The sequence below is a fragment of the Eretmochelys imbricata genome, chromosome 12 (genome assembly GCF_965152235.1).
Source record: "Eretmochelys imbricata isolate rEreImb1 chromosome 12, rEreImb1.hap1, whole genome shotgun sequence".
NCBI classification, from domain to species: domain Eukaryota; kingdom Metazoa; phylum Chordata; order Testudines; family Cheloniidae; genus Eretmochelys; species Eretmochelys imbricata.
In genome coordinates this window covers 2,677,253-2,702,264 of record NC_135583.1, presented here as the reverse complement: position 1 = coordinate 2,702,264, position 25,012 = coordinate 2,677,253, and the positions used below count along the sequence as shown (strand labels likewise).

General features: G+C 49.6%; 2 protein-coding genes and 1 long non-coding RNA gene across 12 annotated transcripts in view; 2 read left to right on the top strand and 1 right to left on the bottom strand.

Annotated features, from left to right (window-relative positions):
• Window positions 1-1,891, top strand: part of RIPOR1 (RHO family interacting cell polarization regulator 1) — a 117,599-nt gene extending 115,708 nt beyond the window's left edge. For 4 of the 5 annotated variants that reach the window (XM_077831002.1, XM_077831000.1, XM_077831001.1 and 1 more), the window contains exons 21-22: window positions 118-208; window positions 1,296-1,891. In XM_077831002.1, the coding sequence (XP_077687128.1) occupies window positions 118-208; window positions 1,296-1,393 (189 nt within the window). In that variant the 3' untranslated portion in view covers window positions 1,394-1,891. Of the gene's footprint in view, window positions 1-117; window positions 209-630; window positions 695-1,295 lie in introns of all 5 variants that reach the window. The other variant, XM_077831003.1, reaches the window with a different exon arrangement.
• Window positions 1,025-23,084, bottom strand: LOC144272717 (uncharacterized). 5 transcript variants are annotated; one of them, XR_013347646.1, is made up of 5 exons: window positions 21,424-21,800; window positions 8,690-9,231; window positions 7,339-7,440; window positions 4,943-5,016; window positions 1,025-4,303 (listed from the first exon to the last, which is right to left on the bottom strand). It is a non-coding gene; the product is annotated as an uncharacterized LOC144272717 (long non-coding RNA). The 5 variants fall into 5 exon arrangements; XR_013347645.1 differs by lacking the exon at window positions 21,424-21,800 and having other exon boundaries at window positions 8,690-11,566; XR_013347644.1 differs by lacking the exons at window positions 7,339-7,440; window positions 8,690-9,231; window positions 21,424-21,800 and adding an exon at window positions 22,805-23,084.
• Window positions 22,370-25,012, top strand: part of CTCF (CCCTC-binding factor) — a 58,703-nt gene continuing 56,060 nt past the window's right edge. The window contains exon 1 of one of the 2 annotated variants that reach the window (XM_077831004.1): window positions 22,370-22,419. The gene's annotated coding sequence lies outside the window, so the exon portion shown is untranslated. The remainder of the gene's footprint in view (window positions 22,420-25,012) is intronic. The other variant, XM_077831006.1, reaches the window with a different exon arrangement.

The following is a 25,012-nucleotide window of genomic DNA, read 5'->3' as shown; positions in this document are numbered from 1 at the left end:
CTGGCCTCAGCCCTGTCTGTGCTGCCCCTCCCCCAGTGCTCCCCCCCGGGGTTGAGCGTGCAGCCAGGGCATGGAGGATGGGCACATGCTCAGCGCTGTGTTGGCCTCTCCCGGCAGGCCAAAGAAAGCATCGAGCAGCTGGTGTATCTGTGCCAAACCGATAAGGAGGACGTGCGGGAGGCGGCCAAGCAGAGCCTGATGCTGTGCGGTGAGTGCCCTGCTGCACACCCAGGGCCTGGAGCGGCTCCTCTAGGTGGCATCAAAACCAGACTCTGCTCGCACCCCCTTGGCACCGTCCCAGTGGGAGACAGGACCTCCCAGTGCCACAGAGCTGGTCCTGGAGCTAGGCTCCCTGGTCCTGTCCATGCTAGACCCTGGCTGCAGACGAGGGCCCAGTGGACCAGCTGGACATATCATAGGCCTTGGGTCCATGCCTAGCTCCAAGTGCTCAGGCTTGCCATGCTGCCAGGGCTTCCCACCTCGCCTGCTGCTGGCACCACCTGTGGGCCTGGCTGGGGCGAGAGCAGATGCAGGCCCCTAGCCCAAGAGCATGTTCCCCTAGCTAATGTCGGCAGGTGCTCTGAATATGTGACGCGCTAAGTGTCATTGTTATTTATGATCATTTATTAGATGGCACTGAGAGAACCATCTGATTCGCTAACTAGGCTTCTGGGTCGTGACAGCAGCTGCACAGGTTGGGACGTGTTGGCCAGAGTCGTTTCCGCTCCCCCCTCCTGCTGCTTTGCTCATGAGTGTCTCTTGTTTTGGACCCTGTCGGCCATGTCCTTTTAACCTGTGTGTCTTTGCTGTGTGTGGAACCCCAGTTCTGTGGCCCTCCCTGAATTTGTCGGCACAGTGTACAAAACCTCAGCGCTGCTGGTGTGGGCATGTGTGCTGCCCCCTAATGGCTGCAGCCTGCACAGGCTCTGCCAGCTCAGGGCAGTTCCCCCTTAGCAGAGAGGGGCTGGAGTGAGCGCCCTGGGTTCCATCTGCATGCCCACATGGGCGTCATTCAGAGGGCAGCTAACTAACAGGATTTTTTATTATTACAATTTACATTGAATAGAAAAGTCCTTTAGAAGCCTGAAGCCAGCCTTGTGCATCAGCCCAGAGTGCTCAGGAAGATGCAGGCTGAGCAGGGGGAGCCCAGAACCCTCTGCTCTCCTGACTGCCACACTGGGGCTCCAGCTCAGCTGGGCCAAGGCCTGTGTGTGGAGGAGACTGGGCGGTTTAGAGGGACCTGGGAAGGGAGCCTGCTGAGCGGCTGGGGTGACTGACCTGGCGTGTGATTGCAGGGGAAGACGGTAAATCGGCTCACCGGCGGCTGGAGGAGACTCTGAACTGCTTACCGAGGATCTTCGCGCCAGGCAGCATGGCCAGCACAGCTTTCTGAGACACGCTGGCACTAACCTACTTGTGATCCCTTTGGGGTGAAGGCACCAGGGAGCTGCTGGAGGCTCACACAGCCTGGGCCCAGCTCCCATCCCTTGGGAACATGCAGCAGTATTAGTATTTCCCTGCCAGCTCGACACACCCCACTCACTGCCTTACGGAGCACAGCTTTCCCTCCCGGCGCTGTGCCAGAGGGGCTGCTCGGCACACCACCATGGAGAACCGGGGCTTTGGACACTCCCCTCCCCTCCAACTTGCTTTTCTGTTTCAACTTGCTAGGTGGGGCCAGAGCTTGTGCACCCCTGCTGAAGACTGGGTTGGCACATGAAGTCTGCATTGGGACTCCTTCCAGTAGCTCACAGGCAGCTCAGACTTCCCCAGATGGACATGCACTTTGAGGCAATGTTGTTTCTTTCTGGGAGCTCCCTTGCTGTGGGCACCATCCTCCTTCAGCGCCTGGAGCCTCCGGGACTCAAATAAAACGAGACATAGATATTAATATATTCTGCTGGCTTATCTTCTTTTCAGCTCCAAGTGTCTCCTGCCTCCCCCTCCCTGCATTGGCCGCAGGGACCCCCAGCTGAGCCTTCCCCTGGTGTTAGTCGTCATTTTTAAAGCAGGGTGGGGGACAGGAGCAACAGAGAGAAGGGACAGATGGACAGAAGCTGCCACCTTTTTGATTTATTTTATTTTGTATTTACCAAGTTTTGCAGAAAAGCAAAAGGAAAAAAATCTTTTCTATAAAATCTCTATAAATCTATATATAATGTAATTACAGAGAATGGCTAATTTTGATTTTAAACCAGAAATAAAAATAAACCTTTAATGAGCAAAGATGTCGCTTTGTCAGAGTTTTGCCCGGGGCAGAAATAGAGGCTAGTAGTTAAAGCAAGAGGCTCAGAGTTCGGCAGCATGGTATTGGGAGCAGAGCAGGGATTAGTGGCCTGGAAAAGTGCTATGCTTCTGCTTGCCCACTTCTAAAATAGGGATGCCAGTCTTCCTCGAGATTAGCTTGTTAGAGCACTTTAGGATCCTCATTCCTAGAAATGTGAAGTGGTTGGTCCCTCCCCGTTTGGAGATACCCCTCAGCACCCTGCTGGCTGTGGGGCAGCTGAAGGAGAGATGCTTTGGAGGGGGGCAGATAGCAAATGTATTTTTTCCACCATGCAGCATGGTAGAAATGATTCAACAAGTGAACACCACAGCACAAGGACCCCTCTCCCTTCAGGCAGCCAGCAGGATGCTAATACTGGGCCTGATCAATGTACCTCATATTTACTTACAATACAATGCAGGCAGCAGCCCAGCAGAGCTGGCTGCAAAGATTGTGCAGTGCTTTGGCTCGTTTTCCTTTTGCAGCCACCTCCTTGTGTGAAGAGCCTGCTCAGAGGGGAAACCACTGCTTCTAGGCCCTGTGTGAAGCCCAGCAGGGAACATGGGCTGCGAGGGCGGGATAGGCCTGACCTGTAGTGTTGGGTGGCACAGCATGGAAAAGTTACATTTTTTGAATGTAAACACCCCCCGTGAGCCCGCATCCCACTCTCTGCCTGTCAGTGACTGTCGGACCGTTCCGTATGTGCCACTCTGCACAGAGGAGTGTGTGTGAAGAGCCTGTGAACACTGTGCAGTGGGTGGCCCATGCTGTCCTGGTGGGAGGCAGGGAGCAGAAGCAAATCATGGGACTGTCATATACTCCCTCCCCTGCAGCCCTGTGATCAAGCAGAAACACCAGCGCAGCAGGCTTTTTGTGGAGGGGCACAGATCCTGGGCTTTCCTGGGGCAGCTGCTGCAGCCAGCCAAAGCCTCCCTTGAGAAAGGGGGCCAGATGCACCATTAGCTTATGCAGTGTACCAGCCAGATGGGAGCTGGAAGCTGCACAAGCTGCCTGTCTGAGCTCAGCAGGATTGTGAAATCTTTGGAGAGATCAGGCCCAAGGAGAGGGCTGGTCAGGAGGAGATGGGGTGAGGCAGCAGCTCCCAAGAGTGTTTCCCCACATCCAGTGGGAGCCATGTAACACCCACTGCGTGGGGGGAGGGAGACTTGAGCCCCTCTATTTCAGATTGCTGGCATTTGTACTACAGCTCAACTTTATCTAGTCTACATTTTGAACCTGTCCCGCTGAACAGACTTTTAATGAAACCTCCTGTTTCCATAACTGTTTTCAGTTCCAATGACCAGTTATTCTGAAGCAGATGTTCCCCCAAAGTGTTTGCAGCTCTGACATGGCTGGGCAAAGACCTGAAAGGGGAACTGACTGCAGCGACCATCATGCCTGAGCTGTGGGAAATGCAGCAAGGACCCAGAGCATCAATAGCAAGGAGCCAAGTGGAATTTGAAACCGCGTTTTCATGCAGTGCAAGGTTTGCTTTAGGCCATTTGGACTTAAGTTGATGCCAGGTCGTTAAAAAGAGGCCTCAGATGATTATTTTTTAAACAGGAAACAGAGATTTTCTCCTTCAATGAACCCCACAAAAACTGGAGGAAATTTGCATAAGCTTAAAACCGAAACAGTCACTAGCTGGCAGATTGGGTACAGAAATCTTCATCCAAAAGGTGACTGGGCAAGCTGAACAGATGGACAGTTTTACTGCAGTGCTGCTGCCAGACTGACGGTGGATTGCTAAAGGGCGCTGGTTTATGCACAGGAAACAAGAAGCTGCCCTTTGGTAATGGGATGCAAAAACCTTTGCTCTCTCCTATGTCTGTAAGTAGCAGACAGATGCTGCTGGGTCAGTGCTCACTCGGTGGGAGCCAGGCAGCAGCATGCCAATCTTCCTGCCAACATAGCCGGTGATACATGTGGCATCTCAGAGGCATCCATTACTCACCGCTCTTGCCAGAAGCGGCCAGACCTTATCAACTGCCCAAGAGGGACTTGTGAAGTATCCTTGTCCTGCTGCTCAGTACCGAGCTAATGAAGACATGTAAATAGAAAAGAGATGGGATTCTCTGACTGAGATTTCCCCTTTCACGCTCCTGCAGCTCCCCAGTGTCACTACTGAAATTTTTTTGAGCCTCTCTAACTTCCCCAGAGCCCTAAATAATGGGGGGGGGGCTCCTTTTACTTGTTCCCCCTTGAATCTATAGGGCAACACCATTGCTCTACTTTGCCAGTGCCCTGTGATAGGAATGTACAGTGGTACCCTTGGGTTAATCACAGGCGATGGAACTGGAGGCCAGCACTCCCTCCAGTGTAAGATTTCTCTGTCCCCTAAAGCAGTTTTGCATTTGGGGCAGCAAGCCCCATTCTTGAATGGGAAAGGCTCTATTACCAGTACACAGTGAAGCTGCTCCCCATTCATCCTTTGCCCTTCAGACTTCACATTTCTGTCACACCACCTGGTCTCCCTTGGGTGGCACAAAGGGAGGAATTCAGATCCCCCCCCAATTCCTGCAACTTCCTTTGGACCCCTGGAAAATGTTCTGTTAAACCAAGTCAATTCTCTCTGAATACTGCATTCCCACCCCTGCTCCCAGCAACCCCTGAGATTGCTGAAACTGGGAGAAATCTAAGAAAAAATACTTTGTGCCTGTCTCCTTCATTACTTGCCTTGTATAACTCCACTCTGCAATACCAACTTCAGGTCTTAACCACTTGTGCAGCAGCGCACAGATGACATTTGCCTAGGGGGAAGAAAGAGGCCCAAGTTAGTTCTGTATTGTAGTGTGATAGGGAGGAATGCAATGCGTGTACTGGTACTGTACACTCTGGAAGCGTTTAGGTCTTATTGCTAGAGGAACTTCACTGCTTTCACAAAGATCTGTGGCAGAATTTCACTGGGTTATTTCAGAGCTGTATGTAGGGGTTAAGACCACATCAAAAGCTCTTTTGGGGCAGAGACTCTTTTTTTTTCTGTTTGTGCAGGGTCTGGACCATACTGGGGCTCCTAGGTGCTATGATAATATGAATCATTAAACAGACCCTCTTATCCTTCAGTAATATGTACATTTGCATATGAAAGAGTAATTTAAAACTCTTATAGAAGGTCAAAAAACAATGTTTCTATTTTGTACTAAAGAGAACACTTAGTATGTTCTGACAAGTGAACCCATTTGTAGTGAAAAAGGTCAACCTGTGAAAAACAGAATGCGTAGCACAGGAATAAAAAGCATATGTCCCATGTCATCATGAGCTATTGTGCTATAATTGCATATTGTGATTCATTTGATTCCTTATTTTGTTTTAAGATTTGCTTTAGAAGCAAAATCCAACACTCTAATTTGAAGATGGCACAAACTACAAAAACAACCCAAGAGGGACAGAAGTGGTGTTACAGGGGATCATAGTGCCACTCACTGAAATTTGGCCTGTCTGCCATCATTCCTCCACCCACTGCCCATCATGACCGAGGGGTGGATGGGCCAAACTTGAGCAGCAGAGATCCTGTGCACCAGGTCACAATGCCAAGACCAGGGAACAGAGCCCAGCAGCTGCCACTGTAGGGTGGGCTCGTTCTGCAATCTCCCCACCCCACAGGGAGCAAGATCTGACCCCACATCCAACCCAGGGCCTCCCACAATAAAAAGATTAAACGAAAAATTGTTTTAAAAGTCACTGGGCTCTATGAATATTCAAGATAATCTCACTATCTAAATGGATTTTAGAGCATTTTGAAAATTAAAAAACTCAGTGGGGGTGAGGGGCTGTCTATCAGGAAACCCTTGACCGAATGCCTCCAAATTTACACCACTAATTCTACCTCTGGCAACCACCGTTAAAATTATACCAGGATTTCCTGTTCAACAGAAGCGAAAAGAGTCTACAAAAAAATCTATTTTAGGTTAGAGTATCACCATAAAATATTTTCTGTAGGTTTCTGCACTGCTTGGTTTTTCTGTAAGTTTGTTGAAGGGGAAGTTTAATTTGAGATTAGCAGACTGGTTTTAAAAGGGCTACATGGCTCAAACTTGTCTAATGTCTAGTACTTCCTTTGGACCCCTTTCTCAGATAAACTGCTGCACTTTGAGAGGAAATGGATCGTAGTGCTCACTTTCATTTGTCTAGCTTGGATGAATGATTGTAGAAAGTGTTTATTTTTCAAGACAAACCTAAATTACTGTTTTGACTGATGCCTGTATCCTGGCACCTCTTTAGTTAATGACAGCCTTGCCCCAGTCCTTAGAATAGGGAGTTTCCTGATGCTCTAACTCTTTTGATCATGCTGACACTAATGAGAGTTGCAGCTACTTACTTGTCTTTGACCACATATGATCCTACTGTTCAGCAAATGGAAGGGGAGTATGCATCATGATCATATTAGTGCAGTGCCTCTGCTTACGAAAGTCTGGCCTGGTCCGCCCTAGAAAATTACGTCTCCACTCTAGCGTTTTAAGTGTAGACAAGGCCTCTTTCATTTCCCCTTTATTGAATTAAGGCTGTTTTCCTCAACAATACTTTCAAGTAGAATTGGAGTATGCATGTGTATTATAGAGCACTTTGAAATGATGGCTCTTAAATAGCGCTCTCAGAGCAAAACTTTCAGAAGGAGCCCCTATGGAGTGCAACTAATGTGCACAAGACAGTCTCTGAAACCTGCCCAGGAGAGGACTCCAAATGACACTACATAGGTTCAGAGTAGCAGCTGTGACAGTCTGTATCCGCAAAAAGAAAAGGAGGATTTGTGGCACCTTAGAGACTAACACATTTATTTGAGCATAAGCTTTCGTGAGCTTTTTTGCATCCGATGAAGTGAGCTGTAGCTCACAAAAGCTCATGCTCAAATAAATGTGTTAGTCTCTAAGGTGCCACAAGTACTCCTTTTCTTTTTACATGGGTTCAGTGGCCACAGCATGTCGCCTTGAGCAACCCAGTTACTCATACCTGAATAAGGGTATGTCTACACTACGAAATTACTCCGATTTTACAGAAGTCGATTTTTGGGAACAGATTGTATAAAGTCGAGTCCACACTAAGCACATTAATTCGGTGGTGTGCGTCTACAGTACCATGGCAAGAGTCGACATTCCGAGTGGTGCATCGTGGGTAGCTATCCCACAGTTCCCGCAGTCCCTGCTGCCCATTGGAATTCTGGGCTCAGCTCCCAGTGCCTGGTGGGGCCAAAAATTTGTCATGGGTGGTTATGGGTAAAAGTCATCAGTCAACCCTCCCTCCGTGAAAGCAACAGCAGACAATTGTTTCGCACCCTTTTCCCTGGACTGCCCGCGCAGACGCCATAGCACGGCAAGGATGGAGCCCGCTCAGCTCACCGCAGCAGTTATGACCATTATAAACACCTTGCGCATTATGGTGCAGTTTATGCAGAACCAGAACCTGAAAAACCAGGTGAGGAGGCGACGGCAGCGCGGTGACGAGAGTGACGAGGACATGGACACAGATTTCTCTAAAACCACGGTCCCCGGCAATTTGGAGATCATGGTGTTAATGGGGCAGGCTCATGCCGTGGAAAGCCGATTTTGGGCCAGGGAAACAAGCACAGATTGGTGGGGCCACATAGTGTTGCAGGTTTGGGATGATTCCCAGTGGCTCCGAAACTTTCGCATGCGTAAGGGCACTTTCATGGAACTTTGTGACTTGCTTTCCCCTGCCCTGAAGCGCAAGAATACCAAGATCAGAGCAGCCCTCACAGTTGAGAAGCGAGTGGCAATAGCTCTGTGGAAGCTTGCAACGCCAGACAGCTACCAGTCAGTCGGTAATCAATTTGGAGTGGGCAAATCTACTGTGGGGGTTGCTGTGATGCAATTAGCCAACGCAATCACTCAGCTGCTACTATCAAAGGTAGTGACTCTGGGAATAGAGCAGGTCATAGTGGATGGCTTTGCTGCAGTGGGATTCCCTAACTGTGGTGGGGTGATAGACGGAACCCATATCCCTATCTTGGGACCGGACCACCAGGGCAGCCAGTACATAAACCGCAAGGGGTACTTCTCAATGCTGCTGTAAGCACTGGTGGATCACAACGGACGTTTCATCAACATCGACGTGGAATGGCCGGGAAAGGTTCATGACGCTCACGTCTTCAGGAACTCTGGTCCGTTTAAACGGCTGCAGGGAAGGATTTACTTCCCAGACCAGAAAATAACTGTTGGGGATGTGTCCTACCATGGAGGACGGAATAAGGCTGCTCTCCCCAGAAACCTTCTGCAAAGGCTTTTAGAGTACCTCCAGGAGAGCTTCATGGAGATATCCCTGCAGGATTTCTGCTCCATCCCCAGACACATTAACAGACTTTTCCAGTAGCTGTACTGGCCACAAATGCATCCCAAGTCCTCAGGGCAAATTAGTCATTAAAAAATGCTTGTTTTAAAACCTGTATTATATTTAAAAAGGTACACTCACCAGAGGTCCCTTCTCCAGCTTGGTTGGGTTGGTAGGGTATTTTAGTCAGGGTGATAAAAAGATCCTGGTTGTCGGGGAGGGCGGTGTGCTGTGTGCACTCCTCAAACTCGTCCTCCTCCTCCTCTTCTTCCCTGTTTGCAAAATCCTCAGGCATGGCGGAGAATACCCTATCATCAGAGTCCACGGACAGGGGTGGGCGTTGTGGTGGTCGCCCCCCCTAGAATTGCATGCAGCTCAGCGTAGAAGCAGCATGTCTGGGGCTCTGTCCCGGAGCGTCCGTTTGATTCTTTGGTTTTCTGGTACGCTTGTCTGAGCTCCTTAAGTTTCACGCGGCACTGTGTTGCGTCCCTGCTATAGCCTCTGTCCCTCACGGTCTCAGAGATTTTTTTAAATGTTTTGGCATTTTGTCTTTTGGAACGTAGTTCTGATAGCACGGATTCCTCTCCCCATACAGTGATCAGATCCAGTACCTCCCGTTCGGTCCATGCTGGAGCTCTTTGTCGATTCTGGGACTGCATGGTCACCTGTGCTGATGAGCTCGCCTGGCCAAACAGGAAATGAGATTCAAAAGTTCCCCGGGGCTTTTCCTGTACACCTGGCCAGTGCATCTGAGTTCAGAATGCTGTCCAGAGCGGTCACAATGGTGCACTGTGGGGTAGCTCCCGGAAGCCAATACCGTCGACTTGCGTCCACACTAACCCTAATACGAAACGGTGATGTCGATTTCAGCGCTAATCCCCTCATCGGGGAGAAGTACAGAAATCGATTTTAAGAGCCCTTTATGATGACAAAAATGGCTTCATTGTGTGGACAGGTGCAGAGTTACTTTGATTTAATGCTGCTAAATTCGACATAAACTCATCGTGTACCCCAGGCCTAACTGCAGGCAACTTGACTTGCAACAGAGGGGTCCAGTTCTGCTACAGATGCACATGCATCTTCCTTTTGGCTTGAGCCATACTGGAGATCCAAATTTAACCCTTTTCAAACATTGCTTCCCCAAGGGGGCAGTAGCGCTGGTGATAGCAGTTTGGGGAGAATCAGAGCATAGGATGAGCCCCAGATGTGAATCCCCCCAGCCCCCAAAAAGCTATAAAGAACTGTAAAATGTAGATGTCAAGTGATTTTTGGGGGGGGGGGGGGAGAAGGCAGCTGTAGGAGGCACAGCGATTCTCAAGACGAGTGTGCATGTGGATTTTACAGCACTTAAAATTGGCTGTTAAGCAGTAAACTAGTCTACTACCCCTCTATAATCACTCATTTGTTTCTCATTGGGCTTTCTATAGGGAGACATGCAGTAGTCTCATGTTAGAACAAGCATAACCCACCATTTGGTTTGACCTATTCTTTAAGGGGCAGTGTGGCTAAGCAGATGAGACTTCCAGCAGACACTGTTCCAAGCTTTGTCTGCCAAAAGTGATTTTGTGCAATCTCTCAGCTCCCCCGTTACTTCCAGCTGTAAAGCCAGACATGAGGAGAGGAAACGAATGATACCTGAGGCTTTGCTCAATTTAAAAACAAGACTGTGAAGTACACAGAATTACTACTAGAGTGGAACACGCAAGATTTGAGCTAAAGGTATCTTGGCTCCTGACCCAGTGCATCCTTTAAGTCAAGAGGTAATTTAATAGGTCCCTCTCCACCAGCCTCCCTCTTGGCCGCTTTCTGTGCCTCTCCACCAGCCACCTGGCTGGCCACTCGCCAAGATGTCTTCAGGGCCCCCCCCTTAACACAGCTCTCAGTGATTTCAGCTGTTTGTGCATCAGCAGTGAGGCTCCTGCACTCTGGGCAGTCTATTGCAATAGAGGTGCTATCCTAAAGTAGGTCTAATACTTAGACCTAGGTACCAGTGATTTCAGCTCTGCAGCATGTAACAAGACTCTCCATTGAATCTAAATTAGCTCTTTTATTATGCCATAGAGAGAGAAAGGGTGAAATGGTGTCTAGGGCCCTTAAACAGAGGTCCACACCACCAGGTACAAGTATCTATCCCCACCCTCTCTCAACTTATTGGGCTTTGGAACCCATGTCCCCACCTAGGAGTACTGTTCAGCTGAGGGCGAGTCCCTCATCAGGTTATACCAGGTACAGTTCTGCTGCCCTCAGCTCACTCAAGGACAACCACCCTTTATTACTCCTGCCCCAACAACAAGGAGACTGGCGACCCAACACCAGCCACAAGTGATCATTTGGGCAAGCAATCCCATCCTGCTGAGCAAATAGCTGGGTGGGTGTGTCCATGAAAACAAGATCAGCTCCTGAAGTCTTTTTCCATAGCTCATCACTAGATGTCAAGGGAGAGCTCATTCAGACTCTGCTTACACAGATATACATCTAAATCATTGTATTTTATTTATGCAAGGTTTGGGTGTGTTTTTTTTTTTTTGCAGACTCAATAATAAAAATCATACACAGTTATCTCTATTCTTTACTAGACCTAACAGAACAGAAACACAAATAAGCTGCTTCACACATTCTTGTCTTTTTTATTATTGTTTCTTTTGCTTTTTTGGTAAAAGTGGTTGTCTGTATAACAATTCTGAAGTAAATTTAAAAATGCTTTGACATAATAGAAAGTCCAAATAATATGGATGGGAACCTGGGAGGCAGTGATCATGAGATGGTCAAGTTCAGGATCCTGACATAAGGAAGAAAGGAAAGCAGCAGAATACGGACCCTGGACTTCAGAAAAGCAGACTTTGACTCCTTCAGGGAACTGATGGGCAAGATCCCCTGGGAGAATAACATGAGGGGGAAAGGAGTCCAGGAGAGCTGGCTGTATTTTAAAGAATCCTTATTGAGGTTACAGGGACAAACCATCCCGATGTGTAGAAAGAATAGTAAATATGGCAGGCGACCAGCTTGGCTTCACAGTGAAATCCTTGCTGATCTTAAACACAAAAAAGAAGCTTACAAGAACTGGAAGATTGGACAAATGACCAGGGATGAGTATAAAAATATTGCTCGGGCATGCAGGAGTGAAATCAGGAAGGCCAAATCACACCTGGAGTTGCAGCTAGCAAGAGATGTTAAGAGTAACAAGAAGGGTTTCTTCAGGTATGTTAGCAACAAGAAGAAAGTCAAGGAAAGTGTGGGCCCCTTACTGAATAAGGGAGGCAACCTAGTGACAGAGGATGTGGAAAACGCTAATGTACTCAATGCTTTTTCTGCCTCTGTGTTCACAAACAAGGTCAGCTCCCAGACTACTGCACTGGGCAGCACAGCATGGGGAGGAGGTGACCAGCGCTCTGTGGAGAAAGAAGTGGTTCGGGACTATTTAGAAAAGCTGGACGTGCACAAGTCCATGGGGCCGGATGCGTTGCATCCGAGAGTGCTAAAGGAGTTGGCAGATGTGATTGCAGAGCCATTGGCCATTATCTTTGAAAACTCATGGCGAGCGAGGGAAGTCCCGGACGACTGGAAAAAGGCTAATGTAGTGCCCATCTTTAAAAAAGGGAAGGAGGAGGATCCGGGGAACTACAGGCCAGTCAGCCTCACCTCACCCCAGAGTTCAGAGGGGGGGAGGGAACCCTGACACACTCACATGTGCCCCACCACACTAATGGAGACAGACACCCACAAATGCCCCCTTACCCATCAATGGAGACAGACAAATGGACATGTGTGCCCATCACTCCAGTGCAGATAGACATATGCATTCCCATGCCCGCAGCTGCCGGGAGAAGATGTTTTCTACGAGGTGATTGCAAGGACCCCTGACTAGTTCCTCTAAGCCTGGCTAACCTGACTAGCTGCAGCCCTGGGATCCGGGTCTGAGCCCCGCAGGCAGACAAGATGCCTGCTCCCTGGGTCACAGAGCTGCCATGGAGCTGGCGTGAACCCAGCCTGGCTCATCTCCTTCCTGAAGATTGCTGGGAGCACACTATCCATCCAGAAGAGCCTGCCACAGGAAAAGCTCCGGCTAAGCCTGCTCTTGGCGTGAGGGCAGGGCCCATGGAACACTACCCCCACCCCACCTGGGGCACCAGCCCCAAGCGCCATCACCACCACGGGGACAACCCAAGGAGTTGGAGGATGTGATTGCAGAGCCATTGGCCATTATCTTTGAAAACTCATGGCAATGGGGGGAGGTCCCGGACGACTGGAAAAAGGCTAATGTAGTGCCCATCTTTAAAAAAGGGAAGGAGGAGGATCCGGGGAACTACAGGCCAGTCAGCCTTACCTCAGTCCCTGGAAAAATCATGGTGCAGGTCCTCAAGGAATCAATTCTGAAGCACTTAGAGGAGAGGAAAGTGATCAGGAACAGTCAGCATGGATTCACTAAGGGCAAGTCATGCCTGACTAATCTAATTGCCTTCTATGACGAGATAACTGGCTCTGTGGATGACGGGAAAGCGGTGGAAATGTTGTTCCTTGACTTTAGAAAAGCTTTCGACATGGTCTCCCACAATATTCTTGCTAGCAAGTTAAAGAAGTATGGGCTGGACGAATGGACTATAAGGTGGATAGAAAATTGGCTAGATTGTCGGGCTCAACGGGTAGTGATCAGTGGCTCCATGTCTACTTGGCAGCCGGTATCAAGTGAAGTGCCCCAAGGGTCGGTCCTGGGGCTGGTTTTGTTCAATATCTTCATCAATGACCTGGAGGATGGCGTGGATTGCACCCTCAGCAAGTTTGCAGATGACACTAAACTAGGAGGAGAAGTAGATACGCTGGAGGATAGGGATAGGATACAGAGGGACCTAGACAAATTGGAGGATTGGACCAAAAGAAATCTGATGAGGTTCAACAAGGACAAATGCAGAGTTCTGCAATTAGGACGGAAGAATCCCATGCACCGCTACAGACTAGGGACCGAATGGCTTGGCAGCAGTTCTGCAGAAAAGGACCGAGGGGTTACAGTGAACGAGAAGCTGGATATGAGTCACCAGTGTGCCCTTGTTGCCAAGAAGGCCAATGGCATTTTGGGATGTATAAGTACGGTCATTGCCAGCAGATCGAGGGACGTAATCGTTCCCCTCTATTCGACACTGGTGAGGCCTCATCTGGAGTACTGTGTCCAGTTTTGGGCCCCACACTACAAGAAGGATGTGGAAAAATTGGAAAGAGTCCAGCGGAGGGCAACAAAAATGATGAGGGGACTGGAACACATGACTTATGAGGAGAGGCTGAGGGAACTGGTGATGTTTAGTCTACGGAAGAGAAGAATGAGGGGGGATTTGATAGCTGCTTTCAACTACCTGAAATGGGGTTCCAAAGAGGATGTCTCTAGACCGTTCTCAGTGGTAGCAGATGACAGAACAAGGAGTAATGGTCTCAAGTTGCAGTGGGGGAGGTTTAGGTTGGATATTAGGAAAAACTTTTACACTAGGAGAGTGGTGAAACACTGGAATCCGTTACCTACGGAGGTGGTGGAATCTCCTTCCTTAGAAGTTTTTAAGGTCAGGCTTGACAAAGCCCTGGCTGGGATGATTTAATTGGGGATTGGTCCTGCTTTGAGCAGGGGGTTGGACTAGATGACCTCCTGAGGTCCCTTCCAACCCTGATCTTCTATGATAATGAAAAACATATCTGGGTGGCTTGGGTCTGGGGAGGGGAGGCACAGCTGCAGCTGGGCCAGGACTCCTCCAGGCAGGTGGTGGTGGTGGTGGTGGGGGGGCACGCAGGACCCGGGGCTTCAGCCAGCCCGGGGCTCCTCCAGCCACGGGGGGGCCACACCTGGGGCTTCTCCAGGCAGGGGGCTTGTGGCTCTAGTTACAGGGGGTCAAGCATGGGCAGAAGGGGTGGAGTCAGGGGCTAGCTTCCCCAAAGGGGGGCTCCACCTGCTTCCCATGCACTTGCCGCTCACCTCCTCATCCCCCGCCTACCCTCCTGTGTCTCTCCTCATTCCCCCACCCACCGCTTACCACCTCGCTCCCCTGCCACAGACAACTCCCTGCCCGCTCTGAGAACTCCTGCTGGCTGGTGGCTCACTGCCCACCTACTCAATCCCCTGCTCGCAGCCAAACTCCCCTGCCCACCTCATTACCCTGCTGTTGGCTCGCTGCTCACCTTCTTATTCCTCCGCCAGGGCCCACTCCTCCCCGCCCCCCTGTTGCTCGCCTCCTCACCCGCACTGTTCACTCGCCACTCACCTCCTCTGCTCGCAGCCAGACCCTCCCCCCACCCTGCTGCTTGTTCGCTGCTCGCCTCCTTACTCCACAGCCAGGGCCCCCCACCACTCGCCTCTTCACCTGCCATTTTCTTCCTCACCCCCCACCCGCTGCTCGTCTCAAGGCTGATTCCCCACTCTGGCACTTCAAGTGCAGAAGGTGGGGGCCCACAAGGATTCTAAATATTAATACTGGCCACTCCAGGCGTGTATTAAACTCCCAAGGTTACAGCTTCTCTTTGACCTTGGATGGGTAGCTGCTGCCACCACCCAAGTGCAGTGGCGGATTAATGATTTTGCCGCCCCTAGGCCCCGAAATAATTGCCACCCCCCTCCCCCCAGCAGCTCCCGGCCCCCCGGCCGCAGCTCACCTCGGCTCCAACTCTGACTCCTCCCCTGAGTGCACCGCCAGGTCCTGCTTCTCCCCACTCCCTGCCAGGGCTTGTGCACGAAACAGCTTCGCGAAGGAAGGGGAAAGGGGGGAACACAGCACACTCAGGAGAGGAGGTGGGGCCGGGGCGGAGATTTGGGGAAGGGGACCAATAGGGGTAGCGAGGGGGCGGGGAAGGAGTGGAGTTGGGGTGGGGCTGGGGGTGGAGGGCGCGAACTGGTGCCAGGGGAAGCAGCCTCTGGCTGCTATTATAAATTTGCCACCCCTGCAAATTTGTCGGCCTAGGCGTTAATACGCCGCTGCCCAAGTGTAAAAAAAAAACCCCACCAAAAATAAAACCCTTAGATCCAGGAAGGCACACTTGGGAATTCCTTCCTGTGGGGAACCCTCAAGCCCTTTCACCCCCCCCCCCCCCGCCCGCCCCGGTCCAGGGAAGAACTGAGAAAGAAACAAAGGAAATTTGCTGTTGCCCCCAGCTAATTAAACAATATATGCACAAACCTCATAGGACACCAAAAATCCAATCCTGTTCTTAAAAAAGGTAAATTTTATTAAAAACAAAAAGAAATAAAATATAACTAGAACTTAGACTTTTTGCTCGATCTTTAAAAAAAAACAGAATTACAAAAAGTAAACATCAAGATTGCTCTCTTGAGGTTCAGCTTTAAGGTTACAAGCAAAATAAAAGGATCTGGGGTTAGCACAGAGGAGTCCACAAGCCAATAAGAAATAAAAGAAATAGCCCTAATCGTATCTTCCTAGACATTCCCTGATTTACTTACATATCTGGGGTTTCAAATTAGTAGGTTTGAGGTATGAATTGATGCTTTTTCATACCTGGTTTAAAAGCTGCTTACAGCATTACTCCTGCCCTGTTCCCCTCTACCCCGGAGAACAACAACAGACACAAAGGGGAAGTTTTTTCCCCCGATTTTAAAAAGTTCTAGCCTTCCTATTGGCTCTTTTGGTCAGATGCCTATTCCCTTTCCTTTATCTGGGGGGACTTTTTTAACCCTTTACAGGTAAAGCAAGCAGAGAACAGCCACCAAGAAGGACTTTATAGCTAACTGTCTGGGTGTCCATAAAATGGAGCACTCCCCCCCCCGTCATTTATCACCCCCCCTGTTCACCTCCTCACACACCTCTGCTTGCCTCCTCACTCCCCCACTCACAGCCAGTCCCCCCCGCCCGCCTCTTCACCCTGCTGCTGGCTCATTGCTCGCTTCCTTCCTCCTCCGCCAGGCACCCCCACCCTCTGCTCACCTCTTGCCCCCCCACCCCCAAGCCTGCTGCTTGCCTCCTCACCTTTCTCCTTAAGCATTGTGTCCCCCACAGGTGTTTCCAGAAAGGCAATGCATGCAGGAGCAACAGGGAAGAAGGGGTGGGGCTGATGCTCCCCCTCCCCCCACTGTGCAGGAAATTGCCATGGCCGCAGGGAAACCCCCTAGTGGCCGCATTTGAGAAACAGTGCCTTGGAGTACTTTCCATTGCTAACTTGTTTGCTAAAGCATGTTATAATTTCAACTCTAGAGAAGTTTTAAGTTGCTGTCAAAGGCAAAATCCTACCCTAGTCTTAACTATGTGTACACATGGCCTGGTGGACTGATCAAGGGATTTAGAAATCATAGAATCATAGAATATCAGGGTTGGAAGGGACCTCAGGAGGTCATCTAGTCCAACCCCCTGCTCAAAGAATTCTGAGTTCTATCTACTCCCCGCTCTACTGCTAATTTGAAGAATGTCTTTAGGCAAATCCTACACAGCTAAGTTTTCAAAAAGCAACCTCTGCCTTTGGGCAGCTTGATGACACCGTACGCCTGAGGTGGCAAGTACCCAGTTACAGTTGACTTCAAAAACAGCTGCCAGTGCTCAGCCACTCTGAAAAGCAGACCTAAGTATCCTTCAATTAGGCACCCCAAATTAGCATTTTAGTCATAACCCCTCCATCTCTGCTTCTCCATCTGTGAAATGTAGACATGTACCTCCCTGAAGGAAGTGGTAAGAAGATTAGTTAATATCAATACAGCATTTTGAACACAGCATGCCAAGCAGCACGATTATTAGTACAGGGCTGAAGCACTAGATTTTAACTTCCTGGAGATATGGACCCAAATCTGGACAAAATTGTAGGTGAAATAAATCTGATTTCATCATCCCTAGGGAGTGCTTGCATGCTTCAACATGACTGGCATGGAAAGACCCAGGACTGGAATAGCAAAGGGTTGCAGGTTAGGACTGAGAGGCATTGGCACATGTGTGGGAAGACCAGAAGTGGTATAGAAAGTGGGCTGTGGCAAGGCTTTGGGTGCACCGGCTGCTGAGGTACAACAAGAACAGGACCGGAATAGCAGGGGATGCTTGAGGTGAGACTGAAGTACATCAGCAGGTGCAGTGACTCATGATGGGAATAGTGTTAGGATCTTGGAAGGGAGCATATGCATATATGGCTTGAGAAACTTCCATCCTGAACTGATTTTATGTCTGGAGAAATTCAGGAAGAGATGAGTTTAAGGAGCTCAAATGTCATACACCAGAACAACTTCTAAATCCCAAACAATCAGATTCCTGAAATGAAATAAAAGACCTGAGAGAAGCTGTGGCAACTGATTGTCATGGGATTGCTAGGATCAAAGGAAGGCAGCTGAATGGTTAATGTATTAAATGGGACTGGTCACAGCTTCAGTTAATGACTGAGCTGAGTTTTGAACTTAGAGCAGAAATTCACCCTCTACATATGAGACGCTGTCCTCCTTAAAATTAAAGGACTTACAAGTACTGAATGAGTTTTAGTTTAAAAAATTTTCATCTGTAACTTATAATAGGTCCTTTAAGAAAGGTAGAACCCTGTGCCAAAACTTTCTTTTCTCCTAACTGATCTTAACAACATTAGACTCTTCAGACTTCTCAAATAGTTAAAACTCACTGACATTTTATGCCTGGGCTATATTTGAAAGTTTGTTTTGTTTTAGCATTAATGGTAATTTTTTGCCATTATCCCCCATAACAAAGTCTCTCTTTCAGCAGAGGCTGGAGAATATATTCTACTTCAGAGTAACTCATCCAATTGTTGTTGCCCTTCAACAGCTATTTTTGCATGCTACAATTCTATCGGTTATGAGTCAGTGGGCTCTTGGTCTCACGTGTCAAGAGTAACCATTGGTAGACAACTTGGCCTCAGCAATCAATGCTTATTAAAGATTCCATAGTCACATGCTTAGCTAGAGCATCAGTGTCTGAAGGGTTCCTCCTGGCACTGGTGTGTTGGTTCCACTATGCAGTGCACTGCTGGGGGAGTTTAGGCCTGAGAAACCCCTAAAGCACAGAGATATTGGGACTCAAGAACTATGTATGCCCTTCACGTAATACCAGTCTCCCTACGTGCTCCATACTGCAAACACACATCTGCTCCCCATCTGCCTACATATGTACACGTTTCTGGACAACCCCATGCCCTCCTCACCCATGAGCATTATCTAGAGTGGGATTTAAAGAAGTGATGTTAGCATGCACACATGTTCTAAGACAGTGGTTCTCAAACTTTTGTACTGGTGACCCCTTTCACAAAGCAATCCTCCGCGTGTGACCCCCACTTATAAATTAAAAACACCTTTTTACATATTTAACACCATTATAAGTGCTGGAGGCAAAGCGGGGTTTGGGGTGGAGGCTGACGGCTCACGACCCCCCATATAATAGCGTTGTGGCCCCCTGAGGCGTCCCGACCCCCAGTGTGAGAACCCCCGTTCTAAGAAGTCTAGCATCAACCAGGCAATGTCTATTTTTACCACATGCTAAACTGGTTGAATTAAAGCCTACGATGCCCAACCACCTTAATTCTGCCCTGCAGTGACATCATAAGGGGAAGAATGAAAAAATAGTGTCTTTAAAAAATTCCGTTTAATTTGCAGCCACAAACCCTAAAAAGCATTAAAACATGACACCATGCAGGCATGACTGATTTTTTTAAACACTGAACTTTAACTACTGAATTTTCTAGGTTTGTAACACTTCTTTGGTGGATAATTATGCTATCATTGAAGTATTTTTATTAGGGCTGTCGATTAATCACAGTTAATTTTTTTGAGTTAATCAGGTGAGTTAACTGTGATTAAAAAAATCAATCACGATTAATTGCACAGTTAAATAGAATACCAATTGAAATTTATTAAATATTTTGAAGTTTTTCTACATTTTTCAAATACATTGATTTCTATTACAACACAGAATACAAAGTGTACAGTGCTCACTTTATATTATTTTTATTACAAATATTTGCACTGTAAAAATGATAAAAAGAAATAGTATTTTTCAATTCACCTCATACAAGTTCTGTAGTGCAATCTCTTTATCATGAAAATGTAACTTACAATTGTAGGTTTGTTTGTTACATAACTGCACTCAAAAACAAAACAATGTAAAACTTTAGAGCCTAAAGTCCACTCAGTCCTACTTGTTTAGCCAATCGCTAAGACAAACAAGTTTGTTTACATTGACGGGAGATACTGCTGCCTGCTTCTTATTTACAAGAACACCTGAAAATGAGAACAGGCATTCGCATGGCATGTTTATAGCCAGCATTGCAAGGTATTTTACGCGCCAGATATGCTAAACATTCATATCCCCTTTATGCTTCGGCCACCATTCCAGAGGACATGCCTCCATGCCGATGACGCTCATTAAAAAAATAATGTGTTAATTAAATTTGTGACTGAACTCCTTGGGGGAGAACTGTGTGTCTCCAGTTCTGTTTTACCTGCATTCTACCATATGTTTCATGTTATAGCAGTCTCGGATGATGACCCAGCACACATTCATTTTAAGAACACCTTCACAGCAGATTCAACAAAATGCAAAGAAGGTACCAATGTGAGATTTCTACGGATAGATACATCACTCGACCCAAGGTTTAAGAATCTGAAGTGCCTTCCAAAATCTGAGAGGGACGAGGCGTGGAGCATGCTTTCAGAGGTCTTAAAAGAGCAACACTCCAGTATGGAAACTACAGAACCTGAACCACCAAAAAAGAAAATCAACCTTCTGCTGGTGGCATCTGACTCAGATGATGAAAATGAACATGCGCTGGTCCGCTCTGCTTTGGATCATTATTGAACAGAACCCATCATCAGCATGTACGCATGTCCTCCGGAATGGTGGTTGAAGCATAAAGTGACATATGAATCTTTAGCACATCTGGCACATAAATATCTTGCAATGCTGGCTACAACAGTGCCAAGTGAACACCTGCTGTCACTTTCAGGTGACACTGTAAACAAGATGTGGGCCGAATTATCTCCTGCAAAGTTGTTTGTCTGAGCGTTCGGCTGAAGTAGGACAGAGTGGACTTGTAGGTTCTAAAGCTTTACATTGCATTCAAAAATAAAACAGTTATTTTTTGTACATAATTCTACATTTGTAAGTTCAACTTTCATTGTAAAGAGATTGCACTACAGTACTTGTATTAGGTGAATTGAAATATACTTTTTTTTGTTTTTTTACAGTGCAAGTATTTGTAATGAAAAATAAATATAAAGAGAACACTTGTACACTTTGTATTTTGTGTTGTAATTGAAATCAATATATTTGAAAATGTAGAAAACATCCAAAAATATTTAAATAAATGGTATTCTATTATTCTAACAGTGTGATTAATTTTTTTAATTGTGCAATTAATCTAGATTAATTTTTTAATCGCTTGACAGCCTTATTGTTTATCCTTAAATTACTGACATTTTTATTCTCGACTTTAACTCCATCTTAAGCCAATTTTGTCTGATATTGTGATGTGGGCTCACAGAGGTTCTCTTCTCTCACCTGTTTGTTTAGACAGCTAGCAAGAGATTTGGGGCAATGCCCCTGGAAAAGAGAGGAAACGCTGGAAACAGAAAGATCTGTGGCAGTTGGGAAAGACACAAGAAACAGGTGGGACTGGAGCAATTGGAGACAGAAGAAAGGTACAGAAAATGTTGAGAGAGCAGAAGTGAAGAGGGGAGAGAAACAGACTAAGAACCTCACAACTTCCCAGGAAGGTAAGTGACCCACATTTATCTACTGAACCTTTGTTCAGATCTTGCTAGTTCTGTTGCAGCCCATTCACTACTGAATGTCAAAGCCACACACGTGGTCTGGAAACGTAGAAGCAAGCTTGGCTGTAAATTTAAGACCTCTAAAATAGAGCAGATCAAGCACACGTAACAAGGACGTCACACCATGCCTGCATGCCTCTTCACTGACCTGCGGGACCCTGCCTCACGGGAAGGGATCTTCGAGCAGCCCAGAACCCCTCGGGGGACGGCGAACTGCTGGCACCCACTGGGGTGGTCCCCACTGGGGTGGTCCGGGGTACGACCCGCATCCACCGGGGGAGAGCGGTTCCCAACTCCGGTCCCAGAGCCCGCGGCAGCTCGCTGGCGAGGGGAATTCTCGCTCCCCGACCGCGCTGGGGGCAGGCCCCGGACGCTGCGACCGCCAGGCAGCCGAACCGCCACCTTTCCGCACCGCCCCTCCTGGCGGGGGCGAACGCCCGGGTCCCTTCGCTGGACGGCGCGTTGGGCGGCCCCGCCCGGGCCCGGCGCAGGCTGGCGGCCCCGCCCGGGCCCCGCGCCGGAGTCTCCCGCCGAAGCCTGACACCGCAGCGGCTCGCCCCGCCCAGGCGCAGGCCCCGCTCTGGGCCGCCCGGAGCCGCTGCGGGGAGCGGCCGGGCGCCGAGCTCGCGGTCCCGCGCGGAGGGCGCAGGGCGCCCGGCAGCGCGTCACGTGGGGCCCCGGCGCCCACCTGGATCACGCCCCCAGGCGCGCGGCGTCCCACCCTCCGGCGACTCGACCTTCCCTCCAACCGCCCGCCCGGCTCCGCCAGAGCGCCCGCATGACGCAGCACGTTACGCCCCTGCGTCGGGCGTGCGAGTCAGTCAGTGACGTTACGGCCACGGCACCGTTTGAAGTTGGCGCGCAGGGCCCCCTCCCATGGTGCCCCGCGCGCCCACTCACCGCTCCCCCTCCTCTCGCTCAGCTCCGGCGGCCGCGGCAGCCGGGCCCGCGCAGGCGCACCGCATTCGGCCGCCGCCATTTTGTGTCCGAAGCGACTGTGGAGCGATTAAACCGCGAGCTGGGGCTGAGCGCGAGCGGCGGCCGCGGCGGGGCGTGCGGGGCGCGGCGGCTCCGCGGGGCCGGGGCAGCGCGGGGCGGCGGCGGGGCCCGGCGGCGGGCGCGGGCCTGGCGGGGCCAGGCGCAGGTAAGCGGTGGCGGGGGGTTTGCAGTCGCTTTCTCCGGCCTCTAGGTGTCACGATGGGGCTCCGGTTTGGCTGGGGCCCCGCAGCGGCCGCCGCCGGGGAAGCAGGGGGCTTTGTCTCCCTCTATCGTCCCCAGCGCGGCCGGCGCCTGCCTGCGACCGCCGCCATTCCCCACAGCGCGGCGCTGGGCCGGCCGGGCCCGGCCCGTCGAGCGCCCCGTCCCCGCCTGGCCCGGACTCCATTTTCCTTCCTTTGTTTCCTCCGCGGAGCCGCTGGCGCTAATCACCCCCGGGCCCGCGGCCCGCTCCCCTCAGCCCTCCCCTGCCCCGGCCCGCGCTGCCGGAGGGCGGCCGGTTCGCCCCCTCCCCGGGGCCCTTCCCGCCGAACCTGCGTTAGCGCCGCCGCCTTGTCCTGGGGCTCGGCCTGCTGCGGGCTCGCCGCTCCCCGCGTCCGGGCCCGCGAAGCGGCTCCGGCCGAGTCCTGCTTGGCGCGGCGGCGGCTGCGTGCCCCGCTCCTGCCGGCCGCCGCCGTGTGCGCTGCGGCGTGAGAGGCGCGGCGAGGCGAGGCGCAGAGCGGGACTCGAGCTCCCTCTGCAAGGCAGGCTGAGCAGCGCCATGCAGCACTGGGCGCGGGCCCGGCTGGGGGCGCCCGATCGCGCCTGGCCAGCGCCCCCGCCGGCCCGGCCCTGCCCCCGCCGGCCGCGGCGGCCCGCCAGCCTCCTGGAGCAGCCGCCTCGCCTCCATGGGTTGGTGCCGGGCTGTGGCCAGGGAGCCGGCCGCCCCTTTCTCCCTCTGCTTTATAGCACGCCCTTCCCGCGGCGGCCACTGGCCCCTGCCTAGCGCGGTGCGCTCTACGCTAGCGGGTCGGGGCTGCGTGGACAGGACCAGCCTGGGCTACGGGGCTCACAGAAAGAGCATGATTGCCCCCCTTTTCTGCCATGGCTGTAGCGCAATATTGCCCTCACCCCGCCACGAGAAGACAGGGTTAGGACATGGCAAAACACCCCGTCTTGCAACGAGCTATCCCGTTAACGAACCTGGGGGCTTTACTCTTTTTCACTCCAATTCTTGAGCATGACCTCTTCTGCAAGCCCTTCACCAGATGCCTCTCATTAATTTCCCCCTTGCAGCCTAGTACTGGTGGGCCCTATTCCAAAGGAGACTAAGGCTGACACTTACACCACATGACAGTTTCACATTTTTTGTAAATTTATTGAATTTACTGTTAATTTTAATACCCCTTAATATTGTGTTTTGCCTGCTTCTGTGAGCTGTCCACAATGAAACCTAAATAGTTTATCCAGAGCCAGTTTAGAACTTAGTAGTGTGTACCAGTCGGGGAAGTTTTTCCTTGCAGTTCTCTGCATTAAATTGAATCTGTTGGTGGTTAATTACTTACTTGTGTCCTTCTGGAGCAGGTTTAGTGTGTCATTACTTTGACTAGGCTTAATCACTTTAGTTTTCAATTTTGCCATATAGTTATTCATTCCCCCTTGTCAGTTTGACATATTGAAGGTCTAATAGTGATTCTTAGGTATCCTGCTATTGACCTCTTTCACAACTGATAACTCACTGGTGAGAGTTCATGTTTTTTAGCTAGTTTAATGCATGACAGGGCTTGAGCTCTCATATGGCTACCTAGCTCTATTAATTACAGACTATTTAAAACCCCCTGATGCTTGTACTTACCAGTTGTCTTATATATACAGCTTACTCCTTCCGACAATTCTGTGGTCCTGCTCCTGCAGTTAAAGGCATATTCAGAGCCACTTGGAAATCAGTTGCACAATGTGAAAGTACAGGAGTTCACCCAGGCATGTCCAGGTCTAGTCTTAGTACTGAAATAAGAAGGTATGGGGTACGTTAAGAAAAAATTGTTGTGAAAATTAAAGATGGCAGTTAGAGGAGAATAATGGGAAAGCAACAAAGCATCTATAAAGATGAAATATACAAAATAATAGGCCTTGTCCATTTGTGCTGCTTTCTGATGTTTAAAATCAGATTTTTTTTGTATTGAACTGTAAGTCTTGGTGACTAGAGAACTAGCAAAATTATATTCCAAGAATAAAAATTGAACAGTGAAGGAAAATTACTTTTAAGCCAGATTGTTCAGAATGTGTTGACGCTTATTTAACATGAATGTTTGAGAAAAGTCAAAGATTAATTTAAAAGGCAAGTATCAAAGGGCCCAAACTCAGCTGAGACCTTTCAGCAGAATCATATGACCAGACTTCAAACGAATATTTCTGAAGTAGTTCTACAGGTTCTCATGCAACTTTTGTTTGAGGGTAGCTCAAGACTAAGTGAGGGGTCTCCTCCAGAACGAGCTGTTCAAAGAAGAAATTGTTTATGGCAAGGGTTCTCAAACTGGGGGTCATGAGGTTATTACATGGGGGGGTTGTGAGCTGTCAGCCTGCACCCCAAACCATGCTTTGCATCCAGCATTTATAATGGTGTTAAATATATAAAACAGTTCTTAATTTATAAGGGGGGGGGGGGGAGTTTGCACTCAGAGGCTTGCTATGTAAAAGGGGTTACCAGCAGTAAAGTTTGAGAGCCACTGGTTACTTCTGGGGGAATTCTGCAGTACTGTGCA